Source organism: Mobula birostris, chromosome 5 (assembly GCF_030028105.1).
Source record: "Mobula birostris isolate sMobBir1 chromosome 5, sMobBir1.hap1, whole genome shotgun sequence".
Lineage (NCBI taxonomy): Eukaryota > Metazoa > Chordata > Chondrichthyes > Myliobatiformes > Myliobatidae > Mobula > Mobula birostris.
The window spans coordinates 100,564,548-100,578,934 of record NC_092374.1 but is presented as its reverse complement, the minus strand read 5'-3'; the positions used below and the strand labels follow the sequence as shown (position 1 = coordinate 100,578,934).

At 44.0% G+C, this 14,387-nt stretch overlaps 1 protein-coding gene across 10 annotated transcripts in view; it reads right to left on the bottom strand.

Annotated features, from left to right (window-relative positions):
• acadvl (acyl-CoA dehydrogenase very long chain) overlaps nucleotides 1–14,095 on the bottom strand; it is a 142,613-nt gene extending 128,518 nt beyond the window's left edge. For 7 of the 10 annotated variants that reach the window (XR_011886060.1, XR_011886059.1, XR_011886058.1 and 4 more), the window contains exons 1-2: nucleotides 13,989–14,092; nucleotides 6,683–6,752 (exon numbers count right to left, since the gene is read on the bottom strand). Coding sequence is in view for 6 of the 10 variants with exons in the window: in XM_072258534.1 (XP_072114635.1) it covers nucleotides 6,683–6,752; nucleotides 13,989–14,077 (159 nt within the window). In the remaining 4 variants the exon portion in view is untranslated. Of the gene's footprint in view, nucleotides 1–6,674; nucleotides 6,754–13,988 lie in introns of those variants that run through there. The other 3 variants (XM_072258535.1, XM_072258536.1, XM_072258539.1) reach the window with 3 other exon arrangements.
• Nucleotides 14,096–14,387: the final 292 nt, after the last annotated feature.

Below are 14,387 nucleotides of genomic sequence, written 5' to 3'. Positions count from 1 at the left end.
TCTTCACCCTCCTCCAGCTTTCTCTCCCTCCCTCCATGCCACTGCATCCCCTGACCTCCCTCCCCCTTCTCCCTGCTGCCCTCTGCATCCTCCTCCAGCCTGCTTTCCCTCCCTCCTCCGGCTGTCCCTCTCCATGTTCTCTCCACCATTCCTTGTTCTTCTTCAACCCCCCATCACCTCCCCCATTTCCTATGATCCTGCCTGTTGCTCTTACACTTCTGAGCCTCTCCACCCTCCCTTTCCTTTTTGACCACTTCCCTATTTTGGTAACCCACCCGAAATACAGCTCCCCAACACGTGTTTATCCAGCTCTGGCAACCGGACCAAAGTTCAAAGTACATTTATTATCAAATATTAACACTATATATAACATTGAGATTGGTCTCATTATAGGCAACTATAAAACAAGGAAACCCAAAAGAGCCCATTAAAGAAAGATTGTCAAACACCCAATGTACAGAAAACAAATTGTACAAACAATAAATTATGCAAATAACATTCAGAATTGAAGTTCAGGAAAGTGAGTCCAAATCAACTACGCCAGTTACAATCGATCCAGGAGCCCATTAACTGCAGGCCACAGCTTCAGTTCAGCACAGAGTTGAGCAAACCTCACGGAGAAGCAATCTGAACACCAGCCCATCCCTCACCTACAGCCCCAACACCCTGACCTTTTCAATCTGGCTCGGTGCTTAAGTCAGCAAAACAGTGGGTTGTTCCTCGCTCTTGGACCTGGGCCCTGCTGCTCCAGTACGCTCTCGAGCCCAGGACCTACTGCTTCAATTCCGCCCATAACTGACCTTTTCAATTTGGCCCAGCATTTAAATTGGTCAAACCTTGGCTTGTGCCTCACACTCGGGCCCAGGCCTCACCGCCTTAACTCTGCCTTGCCTCAGTTCTGCCACTTTGAATTGCCTTCAAGACTACTGCAGCAGCCAAACATTAGCTCATTCCCTGCGCTTGGACCTGGGGTCTACCACCTCGATTCAGCACGTAAATGTCATGCTGCAACTGTCTTGCACCTTTGAGAATTCAGTCCACACTGTCAAAATGTCAAGCCATACATGCAGTTCAAAAACACGACTCCAAAAGGGAAGTTACAGGCTATTGATTACAGAAATCGTTGTCCAGAGAAAGTGTGATTAATAAACTAGTTAATAGTTGATTTTGCTGCCAATAGGTCATCGCCGTGCTTCATCAGCGCCATCGTAAACTGGACTACTCTCTAACAGTTCACTATTGCTGATTGTGAATCCCAAGTTCAGGACTACCTCCCTAAATCTCAGTCTCTCTTTCGTGCTTTAGATTCTCTTTGACCAAGCATTAGATTATGTCCCAGTGTTATACTTCCCATGATTCAGATTTACTTATCTTTGTTTCAGCCTGAAATATTGAGTTTAAACCTCTCCATAGATGCTGCCTGAGCTGCTGAATTCCTCCACCATCTTGTGTGTGTTGATCAAGATTTCCAGCATCTGCAGAATCACTTGCCTCTGTGAAACACATCATTTGCATTAACAAGCCACACACTCAAGGCTGTGCTAGGGACAGCCCACAAATGTTGCCACACATTCTGGCACCATCATAGCATGCCCACAATACTCAGCAGAACAATGCAGAACACAGCAAGCAACTAAACAACAGCAGGAAAGCAAGACCTGTTCCTCCTTCCCACCTCTGCGCAAACGCAGTCCTCCATCCACAGGTAACAATGGTGTAAAGTGCTTTGGAACATTTCACAACTATTGAGTAGGTGCCATATAAACAGAAGCAAGGGATCATTGAATGGCCTGGTCCTACACACTTTTCTTCATGTTATTGTGGAGCCATGATATAAGCAGGTAACATGTATAAGATGTTGACCGGCCAACAGTGAAAGAACCTTTCTCTTGTTGGCAAGATGTTAGTGCACTGGAAGCAGTTCAGAGAGAATTTATTAGACAGATACCTGGAATGGTGGGTTGTTCTTATGAGGGAAGGCTGGACAGCTGGGCTTCCATCCACTGGTGTCAGAAATAAATGAGACCCTGAGAGTCTCAACAGGTTGAATGTAGAGAGTATGTTTCCCCTTCTGAGAGAATCTAGAACTATGGTCACTGTTTTTAAGATATGGGTTCACCTATTTAATTCAAAGATGAAGTCAAAATTTTCCTCTCAAAGGGTTGAGAGTCTTTGAAACTCCTCAAAGGATTGTAGAAATGGGATATGAATAATTTGTAGGAAAGTTAGACTGATTCAAAGTTCAAAGTAAATTTATTATCAAAGTACATATTTGTTACCTTATACAATCCCGAGATTCATTTTCTTGCAGGCATTCATAATACATACAAGAAACACAAGGAAATCAAAGAATGACAGCCATGTCCAATGTGCAAAAGACAACAAAATGCATTACAAAATGAAAAAAAGAAATAAAATGAAAATAAATGAGCAATAAATATCAAGAACTTGAGATGAAGAGTCCTTAAAAGTGAGTTAGTAGGCTGTGGGAACAGCTCAGTATTGGGGTGAGTGAAGTTGAATGAGGTTATTTCCCTTCTGGTTCAAGCCTGATGGTTGAGGGGTAATAACTGTTCCTGAACCTGGCGGTGTGGGTTCTGTGGCACCTTCTCCAGATGGCAGCACCAGGAAGAGAGCATGGGCTGGATGGTGGATGTCCCTGATGATGGATGCTGATTTCCTGCAACAACTTTCTATATAGATATGCTCAGTGATGGGGAGGGCTTTACCTGTGATGTAATGGCCTGTATCCACTACTTTTTGTAAGAATTTCTACTCAAGGGCATTGGTGTTTCCATAACAGGCCGTGATGCAACTAGTCAATATACTCTTCACCACACATGGTTTGTCAAAGTTTTAGATGTCATGCTGAATTTTTGAAAACTTCTAAGGAAGTAGAGAGGCTGTAGTGCCTTCTTTGTAATGGCACTTAAGTGCTACAGCCAGGACATATTCTCTGAAATGATAACACTGAGGAATCTAAAGTTGCTGAACCTCTCCACCTCTGATCCCCCGATGAGGAAGATGGACTGTGGACCCTTTCAGACTTATGGTTTTTATATTGTGTTTTTTTTTATCACCAGTTCTTTTTCTGTTTTGTTGTGCGAGGGGAGGGTGCTTGGGGATCGATGTTCTGTTAGTTTTGTTGTGAGGAGGAGGGGTCTTTTTTTGGGAGGGGGAAGGGTCAATGTTCCTGTTCTGTTTTGTGCAGGGGGAGGGGAGTTTTGGGGGTTGATGATCAGGATGGGTGTGTGTGTGTGTGTAGCACATTTGCTGTTACTATCAGAACAACCTCCATGTTCTTTGTTTTGTGGTTATCTGGAGAAGATAAATTTCACAGTTGTATATGGATACATGCTTTGATAATAAGTAAAAAAAGAACTCCTCCTCCTGAAGTCAATAATTAACTCCTTGGTCTTGCTGATATTGAGTGAGAGGTCATTATTGTGGCACCACTCAGCCAGATGATCAATCTCCCTCCTATATGCTGATTCATCCAATGACAGTAGTTTCATCAGCAAACTTAAATACAGCATTGGAGTTGTGCTTAGCCACACAGTCATAAGTGTAAAGCGAGTAGAGCAGGGAGCAAAGCACACAGCCTTGTGGAGTATCTGTGCTGACAGAAGTTCTGAAGGAGATGTTGTTGCCAATCCAAATTGACTGGGGTGTGCAAGTGAGAAAATTGAAGATTCAGTTGCACAAGGAGGTATTGAAGCCAAGGTCTTTAAGCTTATTGACTAAGGGATGTTACTATTGCTGTAGTCAATAAGGAGCATTCTGATGTATGCCTCTTTGCAGTGCAGATGTTCCACATTTGAATGAAGAGTCAATGAAATGGCATCTGTTATAAACTTGTCGTGACCATAGGCAAACTGGACTAGATCCAAGTCACTTTTCAGGCAGGATTCGACGTATTTCATCATCAGCTTCTTAAAGCACTTCATCACGGTGGATTTAAGTGCTACTAGATGATAGTCAGAGGCCGGTTACCATGTTCTTAGGCAATAGTAAAATTGAATCCTGCTTAAAACAGGTGGGTACTTCAGACTGCCAGTGTGAGAGGTTAAAGATATTGATGAACGTTCCAGCCCGTTGACCAGCACAGGTCTTTCCATGAGTTCACTCTCCTAAAGGATGCTCTCACGCCAGCCACAAAAATTGAAATCACAGGGTCATCAGGTGCTTTGGGAGTTTGTGAATGTTCCTCCATATTTTGATGGTCAAAGCAAGCATAGAAGTTATTGAGCTCATCTGGGAACAAAGCCTTGCTGTCACCTGTGCCGCTTGGTTTCACTTATAAGAAGTAATAGCATTCAACCCCTGCCCCAGCTGTTGAGTATCCTACAGTGATTCAAGTTTGGTCACAATTGCCACTTCACACGTGAAATGGCTTTCCTGAGATCGTACCTGGACCTCTTGCATCTTACTTGGTTGCCAAACCTGAATGCCACTAATCTGGCCCAAAACAGATTGCAGATCTCATGGTTCATCCAGGGCTTCTGATTGAGCAATGACTTTGAATGATTTTGTGGGGTCATACTCATCTGATTGTTTTTATAAAGTCTGTAACAACCCATAGTGCATTTGTTCAGATCCTCTGATGAGTCTTTGAACATGGGCTAACTTACAGCAAACCTGGAACAGCTCTTCTGCCTCCTACAACTAGCTCTCTGTTGTCCTTATCTCTGGAGCCTTACTCTTTAGCTTCCACCAGTATGTAGGTAGGAGGATATCCAAGTGATCAGATTTTCTGAAATGCAGTCTAGGTATGGATCAGTAGGCATTTTTAATTGCAGTATTGCAGTGGTTGAGTGTACTGGGACCCCTGGTGCTGCAGGTGATATATTGATGATAATTGGACAGAGATTTCTTCAAACAAGCCAGATTGAAGCCCCAACAATGATTTGAAAGGCATTACGGTAGGCTGTTTCTTGCTTGGTGATGGTGGTACTCAATACATCAAATACCTGCTTAATGTCAGCCTCAGGTGGTATGCAAACTATGGTTAGGATCATGGAAGAGAACTCTCTTGGTAAGTCGAACAGTTAGCACTTAATCATTAGATGTTCCAGGTTGGGGAACTAGACAAGACTGCTGCATCAAAACACCACAAAGGGTTTATCTTGAAACACAGCCGTCTACCTTTTGCCTTCCATGAATTAGCAGTCTAGTGTACTGAGAAGCCCTCGGGCCTTACCAAGGCATTTGGCGTGTCCAGAAAGATTAGTCTCCATGAAACAGAGAATGCAGCAATTCCTCATTTCCCTCCAATACTGCAATCTTGCTGGTAGGTCCTTAATCTTGTTCTCCAGCAACTGTACATTTGTAAACAAGATGCTGGGTAGAGGGAGTTTCATTTCTCGGCATTTCAGTCTGGCTTGGAGTTTTCCCCTCACCCCTTTCTTCCAGCCATGGTGTACCATGGTCCGCTTAAAGGTGCTATACCTGCATGCTTGAGAGTTAAGTCCAGCGAGTCCTTCAGAAGATCATGAAATCACTAGTTCGTTAAGTCGGTTCAAAATTATGTTAGTTAAAGGGAAGTTACATGCTGCAGATTACAGTGGGAGTAGTTACGAAGTATATTTAAAAGTTTTGTAAACTGCCCACAACAAATCACCATGGTTCACCAGGACCATCTTATTGCAGTATTCTTGATAGGTACTGGGTAGACAGTGTTGGGTTGGGGTATAGGATTAGTTATCTTGTATCTTCCTTACAGTTTAACATTCCTATGCTTGCTTGCATTTTTACATAACAACCTACAGCAGTGGTCCCCAACCTCTGGGCCGCGGACCGATACACTGCCGCAAAGCATGCAGGGGTGCAGCGGTGGCCGGAACGCACCCAGCACATCTTTAAGAAAAAAGCCGAAATAAACAAGCTAATTAATCAGGTGCCGCCCGGCACGTAAATGTCGGCCCAGATCAGAGGTGATTGCCAATTGCGTCGCCTCTCATCTGGGCTGCCATTTACGTGCCAGGCGGCACCTAATTAACTAGCTTGTTTATTTTGGCTTTTTTCTTAAAGATGTGCTGGGTGCGTTCCGGCAACCACTGTACCGCTACATTCTTTGCAGTAATGTATCAGTCCGCGGCTCGGAGGTTGGGGACAACTGACCTACAGTATATACATATAATATGATACAGTTGTTTCTGTATTTTTCTAGAAGCTTCTTAGATTTCCATAGCGGGTGTCACGCCACTTGAATATTTTATAGGTTAATCATTATCACCAGGATTTTGTTTATCTCTCATCTAAGTACAAGATGACCACAGCTGTTTTATCCCTTCAACTTTGTGTTCTCTCAGCTCTTTCTTTGATCATTCTTTGTTCTTGCAACACTGAATAAAACGGCTGAAAGCAGTAAGTTTTATGCCCCATTCTTGACTTCCAAAGAAACTTTGCCTCGCAAAGCATTAAGCTCTAACAACAGGAATGCGGAGTCAAGGTTATTACCAGACCCACCATCAACATGTTAAATGAAGGAGAGGCTCACGGGGCTGAGGAATCTAACCCTACTCTTAACTCTCATATTCTTTATATTTGAAAATTTCAGCAGGAAAAGACATTTTCTTTCCCGTACAGATCTCAGCTGACTAAGCTGTGGTGCTGCCTAAAATCTTGTTCTAGAGGACAGGACCTCCTCACAATAACGACACATACTCACTTACCTACTTACCTGGGAGGCCTGCGAGGCAAAGAGACGACCATCACTGACCAAAAGGCAACAGGGTGGAGGGTACCATGGACTGTAAGAGACACAGGGAGAATGATTAACAATACACAGTCTGGAGATCCACGGATGTTCCCAAATCCTCTCACTCTCCACTCTATGATGCACCCCAAGGAAAAAAGTGTAATTATTCAATCTAACTTCTTCTCATGTGGAAGTTGCAACAAAGCATGGGTTAAGGACAGTGTACAGACAGTGTGTGGTCAGTCCAACACACTTCAGCGCACACAGTCAACCTGATGTACTGACATTGGAAAGGGTTCAGAGGAGGTTCCTGAGAATGATTCCAGGAATGCAAGGGCTAATGTATGAGGTGTGTTCGTTCAGAAGAATGGCAGGCAGTGATTTCAATGAAACCTATTGAATGCTGAAAGGCCTCAATAGAGCGAATGCGGAGAAGAAGTTTCCTATGAATGGGGAGTCTAAGGCCAGAGGACACAGCCTCAAAACAGAAGTAGGTCCATTGAGAACGGAGATAAGGAGGAATTTTTTTAGCCAGAGTGGTGAATCGGTGGAATTCGTTGCCTCAAGTGGCTGAGGAGGTCAAGTAATTGAGTATACTTAAGGCAGAGGTTGACAGATCCTTGAATGGTCAAGGTATGAAGGGATATGAGGAGAAGGCAGGAGAATAGGGCTGAGAAGGAAATGGATCTGCCATTATGAAATGGCAGAGCAGAATTGATGGGCCAAATGGCCTAATTCTGCTCCTATATCTTATGTTCTTATACTTCCTTACAACTCAGGAGGCAGCCATTCAATCCATCAAGTCTGGCCCTCAAGAGCTTTCCCATCAGTAGCATTCCTTCACTCTCCCTCAAAACCAAGTCTATTGTTAATATTATAGTTTGCATTAATAAATTATTTAGAACTAAGGATGTTAATAAGAGGTTAGGTCACCATCAGCTGCATTCTCATTAAACAATGGGCCACTTGACCTTCTCAGAAGTTAAAGCAAATGGCTGTGTTATAAAAACTGGGCACTGTTTCAGCCCCTCCCACCCACTGTAATTAGCAGCTTCACTTTATTAAGCATCACAGTCAAGTATAATCTCCCCTTAGAAGGTAATTACAAAGAATAATTGAACACTGGTCTTTCTCTCCAGGAGGTTGGAATACAAAGGGGAAGGAGAGATGCTTCAGGTGCCTCATGCCTTGGTCAGACATCTGAAGAAACTGCATCAGATCAGGGTTCAGCACTGCAGGGAGTAGGGATCTGTGTCAGTGGAGATATAGCAGAATGACAAAGGAGATGAGGAGGTTAAATTATCAGTACGGATTGTGCAAACTTTGTATATATATTCCCTGTAAGTACAAGGGGCAGCATGATAGCATAACGATTAGCATAACACTGTTACAGCACCAGCCACCTGGGTTCAATTCTCGATGCTGTCTGTACATTCTCTCCGTTACTGTGTGGGTTCCTCCAGGTGCTCTGGCTTCCTCCCACATTTGTACAGGTTGGTAGGTTAATTGGTCATATGGGCGTAAATGGGCAGCACAGCTTATTGGGCTGGAAGGTCCTTATACCATGCTCTAGATTGGATTAGATTTATTTGTCACATGTACTTTGAAACATAGAAACTTGTGTGTCCATGACCACAGTCCAAAGATGTGCTGGAGCCAGCCCACAAGTGTTGTCATGCTTTCAGCACCAACATAGCATGCCTATAACTCATTAACTCTAATTGTGTGTCTTTGGAATGTGGGAGGAAACTGGAGTACCAGGAGGAATCCCACGCGGTCACAGGGAGAATAAACAAACTTCTTACAAACAGCAGCAGAAATTGAACCCTGATTGCAGGCACTGTAAAGCGTTACAGTAACTGCTACACTACTGTGTTACCCTCTAAATAAATAGAAAGAATACAATATAACAAAAACAACAGTTGATCTCTTCCAGGTTTTTAAAATATTATGTGACAGTTCAGTGTGGATGGAAACACTTTTCTCTCTTAGGGACACAAGGGAGTCCACAACAAGGTAACAGGGCTTTAAATTCCGAGCTTGGTCAATTAGGTGATGTCAAGAGACTGTTCTTCACTCAAGAACTGAAGGGTATCCGAAACTTTTCCCCTCCCCAAAATCAAAATACTGACTGTATATTTCCCTTAATAGATGCGCCTTACTGTTGAGTTCCTCCTGTATTTCCCCCTCAAATAGCAGTTAAGGTTGGTCAGTCTGAGTTTTCAAGTTTGATATCATAGTTCAGATTCAGATCCATTTACTACGTGTACACTGAAACACATTGAAATAGTCGCTTTTGTTTACAACCAACAGGACCTAGGGATGTGCTGGGGGCAGTCCACAAGTGTCGCCATACATTCCAGTGCCAACATAATGACCATCTTCAGCAGAACAACACAGAACACAATGAATCAAACACAGCAACAAAAGCAAAATAAGACCCATCTCTTCCAACCACCCACCTACAAACACAGTCCAATGCACAGAGTTCAAAGTTCAAAGTACATTTATTATCGAAGTATATATACATTATACAACCTTAAGATCTGTCCAACAGGCAACCAAAGAACCCAAACGTATATTTTTAAAAAGATTTTCTAACACTTAATGTGCAGGGAATAAAAACCACATCATGCCCATTAAAAAAGAACTCATAAATAAAATAAAATAACCCATAAAAAAACCGTCGAATGTGCAATGAACAAAAATCATGCAAACAGTAACCACAAGCAGATAGTGTTTCTGAACTGAAGTCCCCAAGAAAGTCCTATAATTCAGGACAGAGCTGAGTAAACGCCACGGCGCAGTGATCTGTACCGGCCCATACCACGTCTCAGGCCTCGACGCCCTGACTTTTTCAATCTGGCCCGGCGCTCAAATCTCCATCTGAACAACAGGTTCTGCCATTTGGAAACTCCAGACTTCACCTGTAAATCTCCATCCAAACATCAACATACTCCGGTTGCCTGGGCCCGACTTTCCACGCTCTCAGCGACAGGTTGGCTGCCTCGGTCCAGCCACATCAAATTGCCTCCAAGTCCAAAGGGAAGCTACAGACCATCACATGTAACGATCATTTTCCAGAAAAAGTGTGGTTAACAAAGTATTTAGTTGTTTTCCTTGTTTCATTAGCCACCATCTAGAAGTTGCTAAGGGTCACAAGTGCCATTATTGTTGGACAGTGTGTCCTGGGACAGGGAACAAGTATAAATCACTTCTAAAGTACAGACAGGCAGAGAGCTTAATACACAGAACACAGCTCTGAAGTATTAAATGCAAGGTATATCTGGTATGCACAATTTTCCAGAGGACTGATTGGCCTCCTCAAGGACACAATAACAGAGAAAGCCATAGGGTGCCGCAACCTCCTCCGCCCTTCAACATGATCACTGCCCATTTTTGTCATGGTCATGACCATTTCCCGTGCTGATCCCCGCATGCCTGGTTTGCTCAGTAACCAAGAATCTACCCGTTCCAGTTGTGATGGCCACCAACTGTCCTGTGGGGGAGAAAATACCAAAACCTTATGTTCAATCAGGAGATGAGAGGTACTGTTACTAATATCTTCAGAGGGCACTTGACCCTGACCTTGGACAGAGAGAAGGTATTAAAACAACAAACGCTAAGAAACTGAAGTAAAATGCTGGACACGCTCAACAAGTCGGACAGTATCTGTGGGAAGACACAGACGTTAACCTTGTCTTCCTTCCAAACTTACAGCCCGGCCAGCTCGGTGAACATAGAACACTCAGCACAGTACAAATCTTTCAGACCTCAAGTTGTGGCACCATATTAACCTGCTCTAAATCAATCTAGCCCTTCCCTCCTACATAGTCCTCCATTTTTCTTTCATCCATGTGCCTAGCTGAGAGTCTCATAAATAAGCCTAATGTACTTGCCTCTACCACTGCCCCTGGCAGCACGTTCTCTGCGCAAAAAATCTACCTCTGCCATTCCCCCCTATACTTTCCTCCAAACACGTTAAAAGTCTCTAGATATCCAAATGATTTATTTCTCTTATCTTGTATACCTCCATTGAGTTACTTCTCATCCTCCTTCGCTCCTGAGAGAAAAGCCTAGGACACTCAACTTGTTCTCATAAGACACAGAAGTTCTATTATTTTCCATTTTTCTATTTCATGAGCCTTCATTCCAATAATGACACTGGACAATACAGTCCAGAAATGACGATTAAAACAGTTTCAATCTGTGTCAGACCTTAGATGAATTGAAGTACTACACATTAGAAAGTTGAGTCATTTTTCAAAAGTTCCAACTAGAGATTACAAGAACAAAGGTCATGTACTCACACCTGATCAATGGATGACTCAAGATGAATGGAAGCCAATCTCCCCATCAAGCTTGTGGCAGCTCTTTGAACAAGCTCTCCAGTTAATACTGAACAAATGTCAGCCCCTCCCACTACAGTCTGGCAAAGTCTGTTCCAATTGTCAAAGAGAAGATTGTCACTCACCGTGCAAGTCACCTACATTTAGACTCACACTCAAACTTGGGACTATGCCAGCAATCACCAAGACCACATATACACACACAGACTGGCAAGTATGTGTTAAGAAAATGGCTGATAAATCTCATTAATTTTCCAGAAATACAAATAAGACCATAAGAAATAGGAGAATTAGGTCTCTTGGCCCATCAAATCTGTTTCGCTATTCCATCACGGCTGACTTATTATCCCTGCCAACCCCATTCTCCTGCTTTCTCCCTGTAACCTTTGATTAGACCGCTCGAATCCTAATCACATTCTGTGCTGTGTATTGACCCACAGAATGATTGATGGACTCATTCACAGGATTTATTGAAGGTATCTGTTACACAACCTAACTCTTGGGCACAGTGCTGGCAGGAGTAGTGAGTCACTGTTTAATAACAGTTTTGGTGGGCACAGTGTTACAATATAACAATGAAGTATAGTAATGCTGGTAAGAGATCTGTCAGTGTATAACAAGACTATGAGATATAGGATATGATCAGGTCATTTGGCCCATTGAATCTGCTCTGCCATTTCATTTTGGGTGATTTATTATCTCTCTCAACCCCATTCTACTGCCTTCTCCATGTAATTCTTGATACCCTTACTTATTAAGAATGTAACATTCTCTGCTTTATATATACTCAAAGACTTGGCCTCCACACCTGTCTGTGGCACCACCCTATGGCTAAAAAAATTTCTCATCTCTGTTCCAAAGAAATGTCCTTCTATTTTGAAGCTGTGCTCTCTGGCGCTAGACCCCTCAGTATAGGAAACATCCTTTCCATGTTCACTCTATCTAGGCCACACAAAACGCTGAGGCCAGGCAGCATCTATGGAAAAGAGTACAGTCAATGGTTCAGTCCAAAACATCTATGAAAAAACATCGACTGTACCCTTTCCCAGATATGCTGCCTGGTCTGCTGAGTTCCTGCAGCATTTTCTGTGCGTTGCTCTGATTTTCAGCATCTGCAGATTTTTTCTTGCTTTCAATATTCAGTAGGTTTCAATGAAACCCTCCCTCATTCTTCTAAACTCCAGTGAGTACAGGCCCAGAGCCATCAAACGTTCCTCATACGTTAACTGTTTCATTCCTGGGATCATTCTCGTGAACACCAGATGGGCACAACTCTATCACAGTCACAATGCTGGTTGGTGTGGACGTATCACCGGATAACCCAAAGGTACGGTACTGATGGACACAGAGCTCTCACTACGGAAGACTGGGCTACAGTGCTGGTGGATACACACTTGTCTCAGATCAATATATTAAACCCGAGGCAAAATGTATTTCTGATTAGCAAACAAAAAGCAGAGAATTTATGTTTGAGTGAAGGATGCACGTTTACAACTTCAACAAAAGGTCTTCTCTATAACTTGACACAGTTCGCAATCGACTGTGAAGTCGGGTATGTATGTAAGCAGAGGGTTCAAACCATACTCAAGGTCAGAGAACGCTCACCCCAGCCCTCAACCTTTTGCTGCAGTTTCACATATTTATATAACTGCTTTTCTATTATAATAGTTCCAGTAACATTATAGTGTCTTACATAAACATGCATCCTGCACGTCAAGTAAACCTGTCAATCTTCAGGCCCTGCCACTCAGGGATTTGTGCTGGTATTATTTTGTGACAGTATGTGCTGTGTGCGACAGTATGTGCTGTGTATTTTGTGACTGTATGTGCTGTGTTTTGCATCTTGGCCCCAGAGGAACGATGCTTCATTTATCTGTAAACACATGCATGGTTGATTGACAATAAAAGCCACAAGATATAGGAGCAGAATTAGACCATCTGGCCTTTCAAGTCTGTTCTGCCATTTCATCATGGCTGATCCATTTCCCTCAGCTCCATTCTCCTGCCTTCTCCTCACATTCCTTCATGCCCTGTCTAATCAAGAATCTATCAACCTCTGCGATAAATATCCCAATGACTCTGTCTCCCCAGCCGTCTGTGGCAACAAATTCCACAGATTCACCACTCTCTGGTTAAAGAAATTCCTCCTTATCTCTGTTCTAAATGAACCTCCTCCTGTTCTGAGGCCACGTCCTCTGGTCTTAGACTTCCCCACCATATAAAACATCCTCTCTAAGTCTACTCTATTGAGGCCTTTCAACAAACTTGACCTTGAACGCACCAAGACAAGATAGGTTAGTGGGTGACTTCCTTCCGGATTCCAACAACCTATGAGTTGATGGGTTATTTGGCCTCACAAATTTCCCTTTGTGAGCAGGGAAGTGTTAGAATCTAGGTTGGTTGATGGGGAGAATGGAATTTATAGGTTTGGTCAGCATGGACTTGATGGGTAACCAGGACTATGGTCATATGCGGGTTAATGGGGCTAGAATAACAGTTCAGCGTGCACTAAATGAACTGAAGAGCCTGCTTCTGTGCAGCAGTGCTCTATAACTGATCCTCAAAACGTTAACATGGGAGAGGCTCATCGCCTAACATCCTTGCACACACAGACGGAAAGTGGGAGAGGGTTTGCACAACGTGACAACCGCCCACCCTCCAGATGCTGCAAATATCATCGTCCCTTATTCCCTTTTTCGCTGGGTGAGCGTTTATTAGCCCTTTCACATCCCTCAACCAACACAATCTTCCCCATTCCCACCTGGTCACCAACCACACACGTATCCCATGTCTCTGAAGACGACGCCTCCCAAGGCAACGATCCTTTCCCACGGGCCTATCCCCACACCCCAAGGGCCCCAAATTCAAACTCCCGGACTTCCTGTCGTTGACAGTGCCATCTCGCCACTTTTTTCCCTGGGCGGCAAAGCCGCTCATACCGTGCGCACAAGGCTCTCGCCACTGTCGGTGCCCACCGAACTGTCACCCTCAGATTCCACATCCTGCAACAGCCGAGCCGGGCGAACATGTCGTTACAGCGTGACGTCACCGCTCATGGCCGTCCCTCGGTGCGTGTGCCTGGCGTAACCGCATGCGTGCTCGCGTGGCATGCTGGGGGATGCAGTTCAATATAGTCCATTTGTAGGCTTAGTAGGGCGGGGAGGCAGGAGGCAGGGAGAGAGAGAGGAAGGGAGGAAGGGAGGAAGGGAGGAAGGGAGGAAGGGAGGAAGGGAGGAAGGGAGGAAGGGAGGGAGGGAGCGAGCGAGCTGGCAGAGGAGCGTTAGAGGGTGTTAGGGGAGTGAGATGGATGGATGAGGGAGGGAGTGAGCAGGCAGATC